The sequence below is a fragment of the Bufo gargarizans genome, chromosome 8 (assembly GCF_014858855.1).
Source record: "Bufo gargarizans isolate SCDJY-AF-19 chromosome 8, ASM1485885v1, whole genome shotgun sequence".
NCBI lineage: Eukaryota > Metazoa > Chordata > Amphibia > Anura > Bufonidae > Bufo > Bufo gargarizans.
The window spans coordinates 131,697,200-131,714,011 of record NC_058087.1 but is presented as its reverse complement, the minus strand read 5'-3'; the positions used below and the strand labels follow the sequence as shown (position 1 = coordinate 131,714,011).

At 45.4% G+C, this 16,812-nt stretch overlaps 1 protein-coding gene across 3 annotated transcripts; it reads right to left on the bottom strand.

Moving 5' to 3' along the window:
• Positions 1 to 2,648: 2,648 nt before the first annotated feature.
• TMEM11 (transmembrane protein 11) lies at positions 2,649 to 6,809 on the bottom strand. Of its 3 annotated transcripts, none has more exons than XM_044303507.1 (2): positions 6,679 to 6,809; positions 2,649 to 3,539 (listed from the first exon to the last, which is right to left on the bottom strand). In XM_044303507.1, exons 1-2 carry the CDS (start codon positions 6,723 to 6,725, stop codon positions 3,023 to 3,025), a joined length of 564 nt encoding a protein of 187 aa, XP_044159442.1. In that variant the 5' UTR covers positions 6,726 to 6,809; the 3' UTR covers positions 2,649 to 3,022. The 3 variants fall into 3 exon arrangements, with proteins under 3 accessions (XP_044159442.1, XP_044159443.1, XP_044159444.1); XM_044303508.1 differs by lacking the exon at positions 6,679 to 6,809 and adding an exon at positions 6,134 to 6,672; XM_044303509.1 differs by lacking the exon at positions 6,679 to 6,809 and adding an exon at positions 5,913 to 6,053.
• Between the last annotated feature and the right edge of the window lie 10,003 nt (positions 6,810 to 16,812).

Here is a 16,812-nt window from a genome sequence, read left to right as displayed (position 1 = left end):
TTCTGTCTTTGGCCATGGTGTGGCCTAACAGTCCGATAGGCCTCTGGAGATGTTGTGAAGACTGTGCAGACATCTTAATACATATGCAGAGACTTTGGGCGAGTTCACACCTGGCATTTTTTCTTTCAGAATTTCAGTTGCTGAATATGACCTGATGTCCACACCAAAGAACAGTATATTCCACAGGGTGGAAAATCCACTGCGGATTCAAGGCATGGAGTGAAATCCACAGCTCAGTCCACAATGCTAATACACTTACTTTTCATGCAGATTTGCTTTATCCTACTTTACTAGGAAAAATGACTCAATGTGTGAACTCGCCCCTACAGGCTGGATAATCCACAGCGCAATGTATTACAAGCAGATGAGATTTAACGCAGAAACTTTTTGCATGTAAATTGACATATTTTAAATTCACACCATGTCAATTTACATTGTGGAATTTCACCATAAAATCAGATGTATTGCGAAATCCACCCCATTTTCAGATACCCAAAGGCATAACCGCAAACCCAAGCATACACTGTAGTATATCACTGCATTACAAGGGCTGTCAGTTGTAGCAAACTGCCTTAGTGCCCTCTGATGTAATCAAATAATAAAACAGCATTTATTTGCTGGGGGTGGTGCAGCCATTACATACTGATGAGCTACCCTTAGGATAGGTCATCAATATCAGATCGGTGAGGATCCAACTCATTCATGTGAATGCCACCGAGACAACGCGCAGTGCAATCTTGAGGAGGAAGCACTTCTCGCATGAGCGCCGCCTCCTCTTCAAACAGCTGATCGGCAGGGGTGCGGGTGTTAGATCCTCACCGATCTGATTGATGAGCTATCCTGAGGGTAACTCATCAGTATGCAATGTAATAACAACCCCTTTAATAACCCACTGTTTCAACACTGCAGCTCCAGTTCAAACCTCAGATTTCTAAGCCCTAACATTAATTTAGCGGTATACGGCACATGAACGTTGTGGTCAATCACTGACTCCAGCGGTCTCATGCTATACACCGCTGAGGTCAGTGATTGGCTGCAGACTTCACACACCATTTGCAATAAGGTCACCGCCTCAGCCTGTAAACAGAAACTGGAGGTCTAAACCGTGGCTGCGGTGCTGGAAATGGTGGGGGATTGGTAGGTGTTCTTATAATACTTCATTACATTTAGGGGGCACTGAGGGTACTTTCTTGTAACTAATAACAGGGGCAGGACTGGGAATTTAAAGTGGCCCTTATGTTGTTGGTGGGTCTAAACTGACAGAACGTGGGGTGACACAAGCCTGCGGGGCCAATAATACCATATTATGGCAAAATAATGCTCCAGCAGCACAATATGCCTCCCCCCAAACCTGTCCCTCTGTGCTGGCCAGCTCTAGCGGCCACGTTCGAGCCTTCTACTGCAGTTGCCACCGACCAGGTACATAAGTTCTTAACACTCCCAGTGTTAATTAAGTCATGGAGCGTCAGATCACTACTTACCTGGCTGGCAGCTGTGAGTGGGGCTCAGGCGGCCTTCTGGGCATTCGTCCACAGGTTAGTTTCCCTGTAGGTTTTATGGCCAATCCACCCCTGTCTGACAACCCCTTTAATCTTGGTGGGAAACAGAGCATGGTTAACCTCCGTTCGGCCATTGCCAGGCATAGTTCCTAGGAATCTACCACAGTACTATTCTTATCACGTGACAGATTAGCACCATCAGGTGCAACACACAGGGCTACAGATAAAGGCCTCTGAGCTTTCACAAAACTTTTGATATGTCATAGTGAAATGAAAGGTGTTGATCAGTGAGGGTCTGAGTGTTGAGACCCCCCCACAGTCGCAAGAACAAGAGAGAAGGACTCATATAGTTCTCTCTCCCTGCTGCAGGAGACGGAACCAAGCTTGCTTCCTCTCCTGCCACAAGGAGTGCACAAATCCAATCTTTGCCACTATAACTAGGCTTAAGCCATAGATTAAGATCCAAAGAAGATTTATTCAAATACAGTATTAGAATGCAAGTATCTGTGCAGTATCTAAATGTACTGGCTCCATGGAGCCAAAGTCCTTATCCGAAATCACGTAAGGCTTCGGTTAATTCCTACTGTATGCATATTGAAAAACTATTTAAAATAGCAATCTGTGCTTGGCTTTGGTACAGAAGTACCAGCCTGTACCAAAGCCCAGTTCGGAGTGCTATTTTAAATAGTTTTTTTAATACACCGATATGCATACAGTAGGAATTAACCAAAGTCTCGTGTGACTTCAGACAAGAAGTTTGGCTCCACAGACCCAATACATTTTAACACTGTACGGATACAGCATTAGAAAGTATTTGAACAAATCAACTTCGTATCCATGATCCGAAGGTCAATTTGCTGAAGCCTAGCTATAACATAAAAAGTTTTGTGAAAGTTCAGTGACCCTCTAAGCAATGCTGGCTGTATGTAAGTTTTCTTTTGCCGATAATTTATTAGTCGATGAGTGGTGCTAAAGAATCAGGTTGTCTCATATACAGAAGGCCCATCATGTCCACGTCCGCTTTTCATATTCATTCACTTTGGAAGATGCTTCATCTGTGGAGGGAAATCTCACCCTATTGTGCTTTTATTTGACATAATGCATTCCTACATATTGTTTAAGGCACTGGAAAGGTGGACAACACAAGAACTTTGTCCAACATTTTGTATTTTAATTTTTTTTTTGTCCACAATAGGAAAGCAAGTAAGCCAGCAAGTGTTCTTTTTATTATTTTAATGGTCACAGGACTTCTGGCTGGTTAAGTATGGTACAACAAATACTTAGGTGTCTATGTTAAAAAGGAAACCCCTCCCTCATATGCCATTTGTGAGTATATTCCATGTTGTGTTAGCGCTTGTGTCGTGGGTATACGCAGCTGACAGCAGGTCCTCACCCTCCTAGTATAAAGCGCTGTAAATAACCAGTACAGTGGCCAGGACTTTTTATCTCCTCTGAAGAAATCTCCGATCTCTAACAAATTCCACAAAAAGTGTTGTTGGTGCATCCTCAGCGTTGTGTGGAAATCATACAACGTAAATCTCACACAGCTTCTTGACGCAATACGCCAGTGCAGCAAGAGCTATTGTGTTATGTAGTCTCTTCCTGTGGACGTCGTCCTTCCTTACAAGCACCACCGGCGTGGAGGAGGTAAGTGTGTGTAGTGGCAGTCTGGATAACTTATAGGCGTCATACTCCACCTGGTACTTACAGCAAGGGTCAAACTGCCAGGAGATTCCATAAAGAGTGGAGCAGGCCAAGCTAAGGATACCAGCCGGCAGAGACAAGTAGGGGGAATACTCTGAAGGCAAAACTAATGGGGTAAGAAGGCAGAATGTACCAGAGAGCACTGCTGTCTTGTGCAGGCAATTTCCCACGGTGATCCAGCGGGCAGTTTCATCTCCAATGCGGGTTGGTTCGATCACTATGTACTTGTACTGGGCTTCAAGGGCTTGTTCCAGTTCATATTCAAACTGGTCCTGGGCATTTTCACCATTGTAAATCTCATGCACGATGTACCACTCGCTTGTGGAAAAGGGCGCCCTGACAAAAAGAATATCTTTAGAAGGCTGTAACAGATGTATTAAGCACAAGTAATAAAGCATTAGCATTAGTCTTAAAGGGCTTTTCCGGTTAAAATGCCAGGAGATTCATACTTACCTGCTCTATGCTGCCTCCATCTTCCAGTGGTGCATGGTCTTCTGACTAGCTACACCAGTGATAGAAATGCCCCCCACAATGCCCGGGCCCCTCCTACAGACGATACTTACCCAGTCTCTGGTAACTGTATCCCTCCGGATTGCTGCACAGCCGCTGCTGCATCGTTGTGCAGAACAAAACATCAGCAAGGGGGGGAAACAGCCAATAGCAGGCCGTGACGGTTACCAGCCTCCCTAACGTCACCCGCGATCCCAGAGAGGCTGGTCACCATCGCGGCCTGCTACTGGCTGCTCCACCTGTTACAGGACATTTTGATCCACGCAACGGTGAGATGCAGCAGTGGCTGTGCAGCGATCCAGAGGGATGCGGCTTCCGGGGACCAGGTATTATCTATTGGAGGGGCCTGGGCATTGTGTGTGTGTGGGGGCATTTCTACTACTGGATAACCCCTTTAAAGCCAGTCATTGGCCGGGGTGGTGCATTCAACCATGACCATGCACCATCAAAGGTAAACAGTGTAGGGGCAGGAAGATGGAGACAGCAGAGGACTGGAGCAACAATCAATCTTCTGTCTCAGCAGGCAGGCTGCTGGCACTTGCTTTAAAATCTTAACCAGAAAACCCCTTTAGGCCGAGTTCACACATCAATTATTTGGTCAGTTATTTTCATCCGTTAGTGTGAGCCAAAACCTGTAGTGAAGCCTCCTCAGAGACCAGGTATAATGGAAAGATCTGCCCCATGTCTGTGCTTTTTACCCACATCTGGAATTGGCTCCCAGTAACTGCTGATAAGAACTGACCAAATAACTGACGGGTGAACTCAGCCTTAAAAGGGTATTCCAGTACATAGCTATCCCCTATAGGAACTATTAGATCGGTAATGGTCCGACCGGTGGGACCCCTAAAATAAACGGAATGGCTGTTTGAGCACGCACACTACTGCTCCGTTCATCTCTACGGCACTGCCGCAGATCAGTGAAAGCCGCAGCAGGAACCTTGCTCGACCAGCCGCTCCATTCATTTCAGGATACAGGGTTTTTGTGAGTGCTGGGGGTCCCGGTAGATAAGACCAATTAGTTTTTCTCTATCCGGTGCATTGGGTATAATTTTTTTACTCTAGTACCCCTTTAAAAGGGTGTTGTCCCAGGGTTGAAACTTACTACCTATCTACCGGATAAGTGCCCAATTGCTGGGGGTCCCAGTGCTGGTATCCGATCACTAGCAATCGGGGACCTGTGTCCCCCATTTGAATGTAGTGGTGCCCCATTCACTGTCTGTAGGACTGCCACAGATACCAAGTACCGCATTCTACCATCTTGGCAGTTCCTTAGACAAATAGAGCGTCAGCATGCATTCAAGCGTGGGCACAGGGCCCCCAGTGCCAGCTCTCCTGTGTATCACTGTGGGCGCTCACATTAGTAATCAGTTGTTGCATAGCGGAAGCCATGTCTCCCAGGCAGAGAATCATTTGAGGGAGGATCAGTGGAAATGCCTATGTTATACCAAGGAAATAGAGCTTGATGATACCAGTTTACAGAACATGCAGCTACCCGCAGAGTGCTACTTAGGGGCTGTTCACACCTGGGTTTTGCTGTTGAATGCAGTAAAGATGTACTGAAACCTAGGGCTTTATGTACCCACAGGCTAGAATTGGTGTAGTCCATACTTTCTACTGATCCTGTTTTTGAAGGATAGAATAGCGTACCACTGTTCTGTCCTGCAACCAAAAAAAAATAAAATGTATACTTGACTGGTACAGGTCAGTCTATAGGAGACGTGAAGCCTCACATTCCCATCCATTAAAAACTGTACTTCAGGAGGACACAAAAACCGCTACAAACTCCACATCCCAGCCGCTCCTTCCATAGACTTCATCCGTTTTAGGCCTCACACACGTGCATATATTTTTAACCGAGTCTGATCCGGATTTTTGCAGGATTGCACGCAGACCCTTTAATTTCTATGGGCAGGAATGTGATCTGCGCGCTGTCCACACCCGCGGTCTGTTCGGCAGATTACAGCGCATGTCCTATCCGTATTACCGACAAGAATAGTCATTTCTGGAGTGGGAATAATGCGGCGTGCACATGGAAGGTGCAGATGTTTTACAGACCTGTGGTTTGCGGACAGAAGTACGGACACGGTCGTGTATGTTATATGCCTTATACAAAAATATGGACAGAAACGTATGTTTTCAGAACAGAGACAAACACAACATTGCAGAACTCTATCCATTTAGCACACACACTAAACGTACATTTAAAAGGAGATGTGAACAGGCCCCAATGAGGCCGAGGACAATGGTGGGAAGACACAGGACCGGCGTATCGGAGGTGCTGGGTGAAGGATGAATATTCCCCAGAGGAAGCTGATCGGTGTACACAGGCCAAAGCAAACTATATGGGGGATGAATGATCACTAGAACGGTCGATCATTCCCCATACGCTTCACATACTGTAAGCAGCATGTCCCACTTACATGGTGATAGTTGGAGCCCTATAAAGAAGGGTTGGCTTCTCAGCTGGTCGTGGCTGTGTTCACATGAAGCAGTTATTGGGAGAAGGTTTCTGTTAACACTTGTTCAGCCGATTTTCTGCCATGTGAAGGCGCAGCAGTTGTGTGACCTCAGCAATGAATGGAGACACTTGTCATTGACCCCACTGGCATCATGAGAGGGCAGCTGTGCGCCCAGGTCCCCGCCTGCCACATTACTATCACTGGCCTGCAGCAGCCAGAGACTGAGGTTATGGAAGCAGGGGCATCCTCCACACAACCACCGCCTGGGCAGGGCACCGTTCACACTGGACCTGCTGGCGTTATCCGCGCTCCTCAGGACGGGCACAGATGTGCGGAGAGCCCACGGCAACCTCTGCCAGGCTCCCCCTGACCTCGGGCCTGTCCCCGCTCACCAGCACACACATGCCAAGGAGGGCGCCGAGGCCTCAGCAGAGACTACCGAACCCTCGGTGCTAACACCCGGAGTACCGCCTGACCGGCCGCGGTACACCGAGGGCCATGCTCACCTTTCTCTGCCTCCCAGCCCAGCGCGCCTCCTTCCCCAAGTGGCCATCTTGGAGACTCGGACCTCGGCTGGCTCACTATGTTCTGCGCATTTCCCGGGGGCTGATGGGAAATAGAGTACACGCTGAAGCTCACCAGTAAAATGGCGAATGACTACAAGTCCCGACGTCCCTTGTCACAGCCGCGCACAGTACTATGGGAGATGTAGTTCTAGGACTGCACGGCTGAGCAGGGGCCTAGCGGCGGCGCTACAGGAAATGATAACGCAGCAGGGAAGCTGTATGCCTCATACTAGGAGGAGATATGGCGACACATGGTTCATTGTGTGAAAAATCCATTTTTCCTGCATATCTATACACTTCAAAATAGAGCAAAAATAATCAGAATATAGACATTTCTAAAATCCCAACTGCATTAAATAATGAAATAATATAGAAGGTGCGGGCTCTAATATACAGAGAGGGACAAGACAGGGCCAATATTGTGACTGTAATAACGCAAATCTATCCCTCAGATAAAAAAAGGGACATTTAACCCTTTCAGGACCCTGCCAACCAGGCCGTTGACTTGTGTCACTTTAGGGTACTTTCACACTAGCGGCAGGGGACTCCGGCGGGTGAACAGCCTGTCAGATCCGTCATGCCGCTAGTTCATGTGTGCCCCCGGACTGCTGCTCCGTCCCCATTGACTATAATAGGGGCGGAGTTCCGATGGCAGCGCACGCCGACAGGCAGCTGGACTAAAAGTACTGCATGAACGGATCCGGTTGTATTATGTCTTCTATAGCCATGACGGATCCATCTTGAACACCATTGAAAGTCAATGGGGGACGGATCTGTTTTCTATTGTGCCAGATTGTGTCAACGAAATCGAATCCGTCCCCATTGACTTACATTGTGTACCAGGACATTTGGCTCTGTTTCGTCAGGCAGACAGCAAAACGCTGCAGGCAGCTTTTTGGTGTCCACCTCTAGAGCAGAATGGTGACTGAACGGATCCTTTTCCATTCAGAATGCATTAGGGCAAAACTGATCCGTTTTGGACCGCTTTTGAGAGCCCTGAATGGATCTCACAAACAGAAAGCCAAAACGCCAGTGTGAAAGTAACCTTAGTGAACTCACCATCACCACCCCCTCAGGCAGAGAGTTCCATAGTCTCACTGCTCTTACCGTAAAGAATCCTTCTACACTAGTGTGAAAGGAGCCTTAGGTGATCCACAAGAATTAACCGGCTCCGGACCGCCTAATGCAGGATCGCGGTCCGGAGGCGGCTGTCCCAGGCAGAGTGACGCATCTATGCGTCATCTCGCGAGACGCGAGACTTCCTGTGAACGTGCGCACACAGGTGCGCACGTTCACAGGATCGGAAGGTAAGAGAGTGGATCTACAGTCTGCCAGCGGCGATCGTTCGCTGGCAGGCTGTAGATGCAATTTTTTTAACCCCTAACAGGTATATTAGACACTGTTTTGATAACAGCGTCTAATATACCTGCTACCTGGTCCTCTGGGGGTTCCTTTTGCGTGGATCGACCACCAGAGGACACAGGCAGCTCAGTAAAGTAGCACTACACTACACCCCCCGTCACTTATTAACCCCTGATCACCCCATATAGACTCCCTGATCACCCCCTGTCATTGATCACCCCATATAGACTCCCTGATCACCCCCCTGTAAGGCTCCATTTAGACATTTTTTTGGCACTAACTTGTGTCAAAAAATAAAATCTCACATGAACTCACCATACCCCTCACGGAATCCAAATGCGTAAATTTTTTTAGACATTTATATTCTAGACTTCTTCTCACGCTTTAGGGCCCCTAAAATGTCAGGGCAGTATAAATACCCCACATGTGACCCCATTTCGGAAAAAAGACACCCCAGGGTATTCGCTGAGGGGAATATTGAGTCCATCAATTTCCGCTAACTTGTGCCCCCCAAAAAAATCTTCTATGAACTCGCCATGCCCCTCATTGAATACCTTGGGGTGTCTTCTTTTGAAAATGTACCACATGTGTGACACTTTTTTGCAGCCTAGGTGGGCAAAGGGGCACACATTCCAAAGAGCACCTTTAGGATTTCACAGGGCATTTTTTACACATTTTGATTTCAAACTACTTCTCACACATTAGGGCCCCTAAAATGCCAGGGCAGTATAACTACCTCACAAGTGACCCCATTTTGGAAAGAAGACACCCCAAGGTATTCCGTGATGGGCATAGTGAGTTCATGGAAGTTTTTATTTTTTGTCACAAGTTAGCGGAATATGAGACTTTGTAAGGAAAAAAAAAATCATCATTTTCCGCTAACTTGTGACAAAAAATAAAAAGTTCTATGAACTCACTATGCCCATCAGCGAATACCTTAGAGTGTCTACTTTCTACTGTCTGGGCATTGTAGAACCTCAGGAAACATGACAGGTGCTCAGAAAGTCAGAGCTGCTTCAAAAAGCTGAAATTCACATTTTTGTACCATAGTTTGTAAACGCTATAACTTTTACCCAAACCATTTTTTTTAGCCAAACATTTTTTTTTTAATCAAAGACATGTAGAACAATAAATTTTGAGAAAAAATTATATATAGATGTCGTTTAAAAAAAAAAAAGTGAAAAATGTCATTTTTTTTGCAAAAATTTCGTTAAATTTCGATTAATAACAAAAAAAGTAAAAATGTCAGCAGCAATGACATACCACCAAATGAAAGCTCTATTAGTGAGAAGAAAAGGAGGTAAAATTCCTTTGGGTGGTAAGTTGCATGACCGAGCGATAAACGGTGAAAGGAGTGTAGTGCAGAAGTGTAAAAAGTGGTCTGGTCATCCCATATGCGGTCGTAAACTGCACACAGCAGGGCGCATAAGCAAAGGAGCGCCATATGGATTTTGGAGGGCGGATTTCACTGGGATAATTTTAAGCTGCCATGTCACATTTGAAGCCCCCCGATGCACCCCTAGAGTAAAAACTCCAAAAAAGTGACCCCATTTTGGAAACTATGGGATAAGATGGCAGTTTTGTTGGTACTATTTTGGGGTACATATGATTTTTTATTGATGTATGTTAAGCTTTTTGTGAAGTAAAGTAACAAAAAATGGCTGTTCTGACACTGTTTTTATTTTTATTTTTTTACAGTATTCACTTGACAGGTTAAATCATGTGGTATTTTTATAGAGCAGATTGATACGGACGCAAAAATACCAACTATGACTACTACATAATAATAATAATAATGATAAAGCATTTCTGAGAAATAAAATCATGTTTTTATGTCTCCATTTTCTGAAAGCCATATTTTTAAATTGTTCTGCTAATCATCTTGTGTAGGGGCTCATTTTTTGTGGGAAAAGTTGACTTTTTATTGGTACCATTTTTGGGTACATATGATTTTTTTTGGGCTGCAACGATTAATCGACGTTATCGATAATATTCGAATAATCGTCCGATTCGTTGATATGCGGGCGGTCAGGCTCTAAGCCTGCGGGTCCTTGAACTTTAAATCACCGCATCTTTATTACCTTACAATTAAGCTCCAGTAACAGGCGGCGGCGTAACGTCACTTACTCACGTGACGCGCATGCTCCGCCTGCTTCATTCATAAAGTAGGTGGAACAGGCACGTCACGTGAGTAAGTGACGTTACGCCGCCGCCCGCTCTGCCTGTTACTGGAACTTCATTGTAAGGTAATAAAGATGCAGTGATTTAACCACTTCAGCCCCGCTAGCTAAAACCCCCTTCATGACCAGGCCACTTTTTACACTTCTGCACTACATTACTTTCACCGTTTATCGCTCGGTCATGCAACTTACCACCCAAATGAATTTTACCTCCTTTTCTTCTCACTAATAGAGCTTTCATTTGGTGGTATTTCATTGCTGCTGACATTTTTACTTTTTTTGTTATTAATCGAAATGTAACGATTTTTTTGCAAAAAAATGAAATTTTTCACTTTCAGCTGTAAAATTTTGCAAAAAAAAACGACATCCATATATAAATTTGTCGCTAAATTTATTGTTCTACATGTCTTTGATTAAAAAAAAATGTTTGGGCAAAAAAAAAAAATGGTTTGGGTAAAAGTTATAGCGTTTACAAACTATGGTACAAAAATGTGAATTTTCGCTTTTTGAAGCAGCTCTGACTTTCTGAGCACCTGTCATGTTTCCTGAGGTTCTACAATGCCCAGACAGTAGAAAACCCCCACAAATGACCCCATTTCGGAAAGTAGGCACCCTAAGGTATTCACTGATGGGCATAGTGAGTTCATAGAACTTTTTATTTTTTGTCACAAGTTAGCGGAAAATGATGATTTATATTTTATTTTATTTTTTTCTTACAAAGTCTCATATTCCACTAACTTGCGACAAAAAATAAAAAATTCTAGGAACTCGCCGTGCCCCTCACGGAATACCTTGGGGTGTCTTCTTTCCAATATGGGGTCACTTGTGGGGTATTTATACTGCCCTGGCAATTTAGGGGCCCAAATGTGTGAGAAGTACTTTGCAATCAAAATGTGTAAAAAATGGCCTGCGAAATCCGAAAGGTGCACTTTGGAATATGTGCCCCTTTGCCCACCTTGGCTGCAAAAAAGTGTCACACATCTGGTATCGCTGTACTCAGGAGAAGTTGGGGAATGTGTTTTGGGGTGTTATTTTACATATACCCATGCTGGGTGAGAGAAATATCTTGGCAAAAGACAACTTTTCCCATTTTTTTATACAAAGTTGGCATTTGACCAAGATATTTTTCTCACCCAGCATGGGTATATGTAAAATGACACCCCAAAACACATTCCCCAACTTCTCCTGAGTACGGCGATACCAGATGTGTGACACTTTTGTGCAGCCAAGGTGGGCAAAGGGGCACATATTCCAAAATGCACCTTTCGGATTTCGCAGGCCATTTTTTACACATTTTGATTGCAAAGTACTTCTCACACATTTGGGCCCCTAAATTGCCAGGGCAGTATAGCTACGCCACAAGTGACCCCATTTTGGAAAGAAGACACCCCAAGGTATTCCGTGAGGGGCATGGCGAGTTCCTAGAATTTTTTATTTTTTGTCGCAAGTTAGTGGAATATGAGACTTTGTAAGGAAAAAAGGAAAAAAAAGAAAAATCATCATTTTCCGCTAACTTGTGACAAAAAATAAAAAATTCTAGGAACTCGGCATGCCCCTCACGGAATACCTTGGGGTGTCTTCTTTCTAAAATGGGGTCACTTGTGGCGTAGTTATACTGCCCTGGCAATTTAGGGGCCCAAATGTGTGAGAAGTACCTTGCAATCAAAATGTGTAAAAAATGGCCTGCGAAATCCGAAAGGTGCACTTTGGAATATGGGCCCCTTTGCCCACCTTGGCAGCAAAAAAGTGTCACACATCTGGTATCGCCGTACTCAGGAGAAGTTGGGGAATGTGTTTTGGGGTGTCATTTTACATATACCCATGCTGGGTGAGAGAAATATCTTGGCAAAAGACAACTTTTCCCATTTTTTTATACAAAGTTGGCATTTGACCAAGATATTTTTCTCACCCAGCATGGGTATATGTAAAATGACACCCCACAACACATTCCCCAACTTCTCCTGAGTACGGCGATACCAGATGTGTGACACTTTTTTGCAGCCTAGATGCACAAAGGTGCCCAAATTCCTTTTAGGAGGGCATTTTTAGACATTTGGATCCCAGACTTCTTCTCACGCTTTAAGGCCCCTAAAAAGCCAGGGCAGTATAAATACCCCACATGTGACCCCACTTTGGAAAGAAGACACCCCAAGGTATTCAATGAGGGGCCTGGCGAGTTCATAGAATTTTTTTTTTTTTTGCATAAGTTAGCGGAAATTTTTTTTTTGTTTTTTTCTCACAAAGTCTCACTTTCCGCTAACTTAGGACAAAAATTTCAATCTTTCATGGACTCAATATGCCCCTCACGGAATACCTTGGGGTGTCTTCTTTCCGAAATGGGGTCACATGTGGGGTATTTATACTGCCCTCGCTTTTTAGGGGCCCTAAAGCGTGAGAAGAAGTCTGGAATATAAATGTCTAAAAATGTTTACGCATTTGGATTCCGTGAGGGGTATGGTGAGTTCATGTGAGATTTTATTTTTTGACACAAGTTAGTGGAATATGAGACTTTGTAAGAAAAAACAAACAAAAAAAAAAATATTTCCGCTAACTTGAGCCAAAAAAATGTCTGAATGGAGCCTTACAGGGGGGGTGATCAATGACAGGGGGGTGATCAATGACAGGGGGGTGATCAATGACAGGGGGGTGATCACCCATATACACTCCCTGATCACCCCCTGTCATTGATCACCCCCCTGTAAGGCTCCATTCAGACGTCCGTATGATTTTTACGGATACATGGATCGGATCCGCAAAACACATGCGGACGTCTGAATGGAGCCTTACAGGGGGGTGATCAATGACAGGGGGTGATCAGGGAGTGTATATGGGTGATCACCCCCTGTCATTGATCACCCCCCTGGTAAGGCTCCATTCAGACGTCCGTATGATTTTTACGGATCCATGGATACATGGATCGGATCCGCAAAACACATGCGGACGTCTGAATGGAGCCTTACAGGGGGGTGATCAATGACAGGGGGTGATCAGGGAGTGTATATGGGTGATCACCCCTGTCATTGATCACCCCCCTGGTAAGGCTCCATTCAGACGTCCGTATGATTTTTACGGATCCATGGATCGGATCCGCAAAACACATGCGGACGTCTGAATGGAGCCTTACAGGGGGGTGATCAATGACAGGGGGTGATCAGGGAGTGTATATGGGTGATCACCCCCTGTCATTGATCACCCCCCTGGTAAGGCTCCATTCAGACGTCCGTATGATTTTTACAGATCCATGGATACATGGATCGGATCCGCAAAACACATGCGGATGTCTGAATGGAGCCTTACAGGGGGGTGATCAATGACAGGGGGTGATCAGGGAGTGTATATGGGTGATCACCCCCTGTCATTGATCACCCCCCTGGTAAGGCTCCATTCAGACGTCCGTATGATTTTTACGGATCCATGGATACATGGATCGGATCCGCAAAGCACATGCGGACGTCTGAATGGAGCCTTACAGGGGGGTGATCAATGACAGGGGGTGATCAGGGAGTGTATATGGGTGATCACCCCCTGTCATTGATCACCCCCCTGGTAAGGCTCCATTCAGACGTCCGTATGATTTTTACGGATCCATGGATACATGGATCGGATCCACAAAACAAATGCGGACGTCTGAATGGAGCCTTACAGGGGGGTGATCAATGACAGGGGGTGATCAGGGAGTGTATATGGGATGATCACCCCCCTGTAAGGCTCCATTCAGACGTCCGCATGTGTTTTGCGGATCCGATCCATGTATCCATGGATCCGTAAAAATCATACAGACGTCTGAATGGAGCCTTGCAGGGGGGTGATCAATGACAGGGGGGTGATCAATGACAGGGAATCTATATGGGTGATCACTCGCCTGTCATTGATCACCCCCCTGTAAGGCTCCATTCAGACGTCCGCATGTGTTTTGCGGATCCGATCCATGTATCCATGGATCTGTAAAAATCATACGGACGTCTGAATGGAGCCTTGCAGGGGGGTGATCAATGACAGGGGGGTGATCAATGACAGGGGGTGATCAGGGAATCTATATGGGTGATCACCCGCCTGTCATTGATCACCCCCCTGTAAGGCTCCATTCAGACGTCCGCATGTGTTTTGCGGATCCGATCCATGTATCCATGGATCCGTAAAAATCATACGGACGTCTGAATGGAGCCTTACAGGGGGGTGATCAATGACAGGGGGGTGATCAATGCAGGGGGTGATCAGGGAATCTATATGGGTGATCACCCGCCTGTCATTGATCACCCCCCTGTATGGCTCCATTCAGACGTCCGTATGTGTTTTGCGGATCCGATCCATGTATCTGTGGATCCGTAAAAATCATATGGACGTCTGAACGGAGCATTACAGGGGAGTGATCAATGACAGGGGGGTGATCAATGACGGGGGGGTGATCAGGGAGTTTATATGGGGTGATCAGGGGTTTATAAGGGGTTAATAAGTGACGGGGGGGGTGTAGTGTAGTGTTTTGTGCGACTTTACTGACCTACCTGTGTCCTCTGGTGGTCGATCCTAACAAAAGGGACCACCAGAGGACCAGGTAGTAGGTATATTAGACGCTGTTATCAAAACAGCGTCTAATATACCTTTAGGGGTTAAAAAAAAATCACATCTCCAGCCTGCCAGCGAGCGATCGCCGCTGGCAGGCTGGAGATCCACTCGCTTACCTTCTGTTCCTGTGAGCGCGCGCGCCTGCGTGTGCGCGTTCACAGGAAATCTCGGGTATCGCGAGATGACGCGCCGATGCGTCCAGGAGGAACAAATCAACCACCTCCCGGACGCATCGGCGCGTTAGGCGGTCGGGAGGTGGTTAAAGTAAAAGTTACTGCCTGTTAAGGAATACTGCTGTGAGCGGCGGGGCCAGGGCTGTTATGGGAGGGGGATCTGTGGATGGCACTGTTATGGAGGGGATCTGTGGATGGCACTGTTATGGGGAGGAGATCTGTGGATGACACTGTTATGGGGGAGATCTGTGGATGACACATATAGCATAAGATGCTATATAGTGTCATCCATAGATCCGCCATAGCATAGTCATCCACCGGTCCTCCCTCCCCATAACATTGTCATCCAAAGATCCTTCTCCCCATAACAGTGAGATCCCCCTCTCCATACCAGTGCCATCCACTGATCCCCATAACAGTGGCATCCACAGATCCCCATAACAGTGCCATCCACAGATCCCCTCCATAACAGTGCCATCCACAGATCCCCTCCATAACAGTATCATCCACAGATCCCCCATAACAGTGCCATCCACAGATCCCCTCCATAACAGTGCCATCCACAGATCCTCCATAACAGTGCCACCCACAGATCCCCCATAATAGTGTAATCCACAGACCCCCCATAACAGTGTCATCCACAGATCCCCCCATAACAGCGCCATCCACAGATCCCCCCATAACAGCGCCATCCACAGATCCCCCAAACAGTGCCATCCACAGATCCCCAATAATAGTGCCATCCACAGATCCCCAATAATAGTGCCATCCACAGATCCCCCAATAACAGTGCCATCCACAGATCCCCTCCATAACACTGCCATCCACAGATCTCCTCCATAACAGTGCCATCCACAAAACCCCTCCATAACAGTGCCATCCACAGATCCCCCATAACAGTGCCATCCACAGATCCCTCATAACAGTGCCATCCACAGATCCTCCATAACAGTGCCGTTCACAATTTGTTTTAATATGGCCTTTTAACATAATTTTTCAAGTAAAATCATATAAACCCCTTTTTTTGTCATTTTGGTGTTTTTTCCCGATTAATTGATGAAATTATCGACAACTAATCGATTATTCAAATAATCGTTAGCTGCACCCCTAGATTTTTTCATCATTAAATATTACACTTTTCGGGTAAGGTGACCAAAAAATGTTTGTTTTGGCATAGGTTTTTTTTTTCTTTTTTTACGCCATTCACCTTAGGGGGGTAGATCATGTGATATTTTTATAGAGCAGGTCGTTACAGACGTGGCAATACCTAATATGTCTATTTTTATTTATTTATTTATGTTAGTTTTACACAATAAAAGCATTTTTGAGAACAGAAAAGTCATGTTGTACTGTCTCTGTATTCTGAAAGCCATATTTTTTTATTTTTAAGTGATTGTCTTATGTAGGGACTCAATATTTGCAGGATGAGGTGACTGTTTGATTGGTACAATTTTGGGGTACATACACTTTTTTGATCGCTTGGTGTTACATTTTTTGTGATGTAAGGTGACAAAAATGGTTGTTTTAGCAGTTTTTAGTTAATTATTTTTACGGCATTCAAGTGACGGGGTGGATCATGTGATATTTGTATAGAGCCGGTTGTTATGGACGCGGCAATACCCAATATATATATTTTTTTTTTCATATATTTTATATGTGTTCTATTATGACAAAGGGGCTTTTTTCTTTTTTACTTAAAACAAAAAAAAAATATTATGAAAAACACTTTTTATTTAACTTTTTATTTTATCCCACTCTGGGACTTCAATTCTGTTCCCCTCTGAAGTGCAGTACAA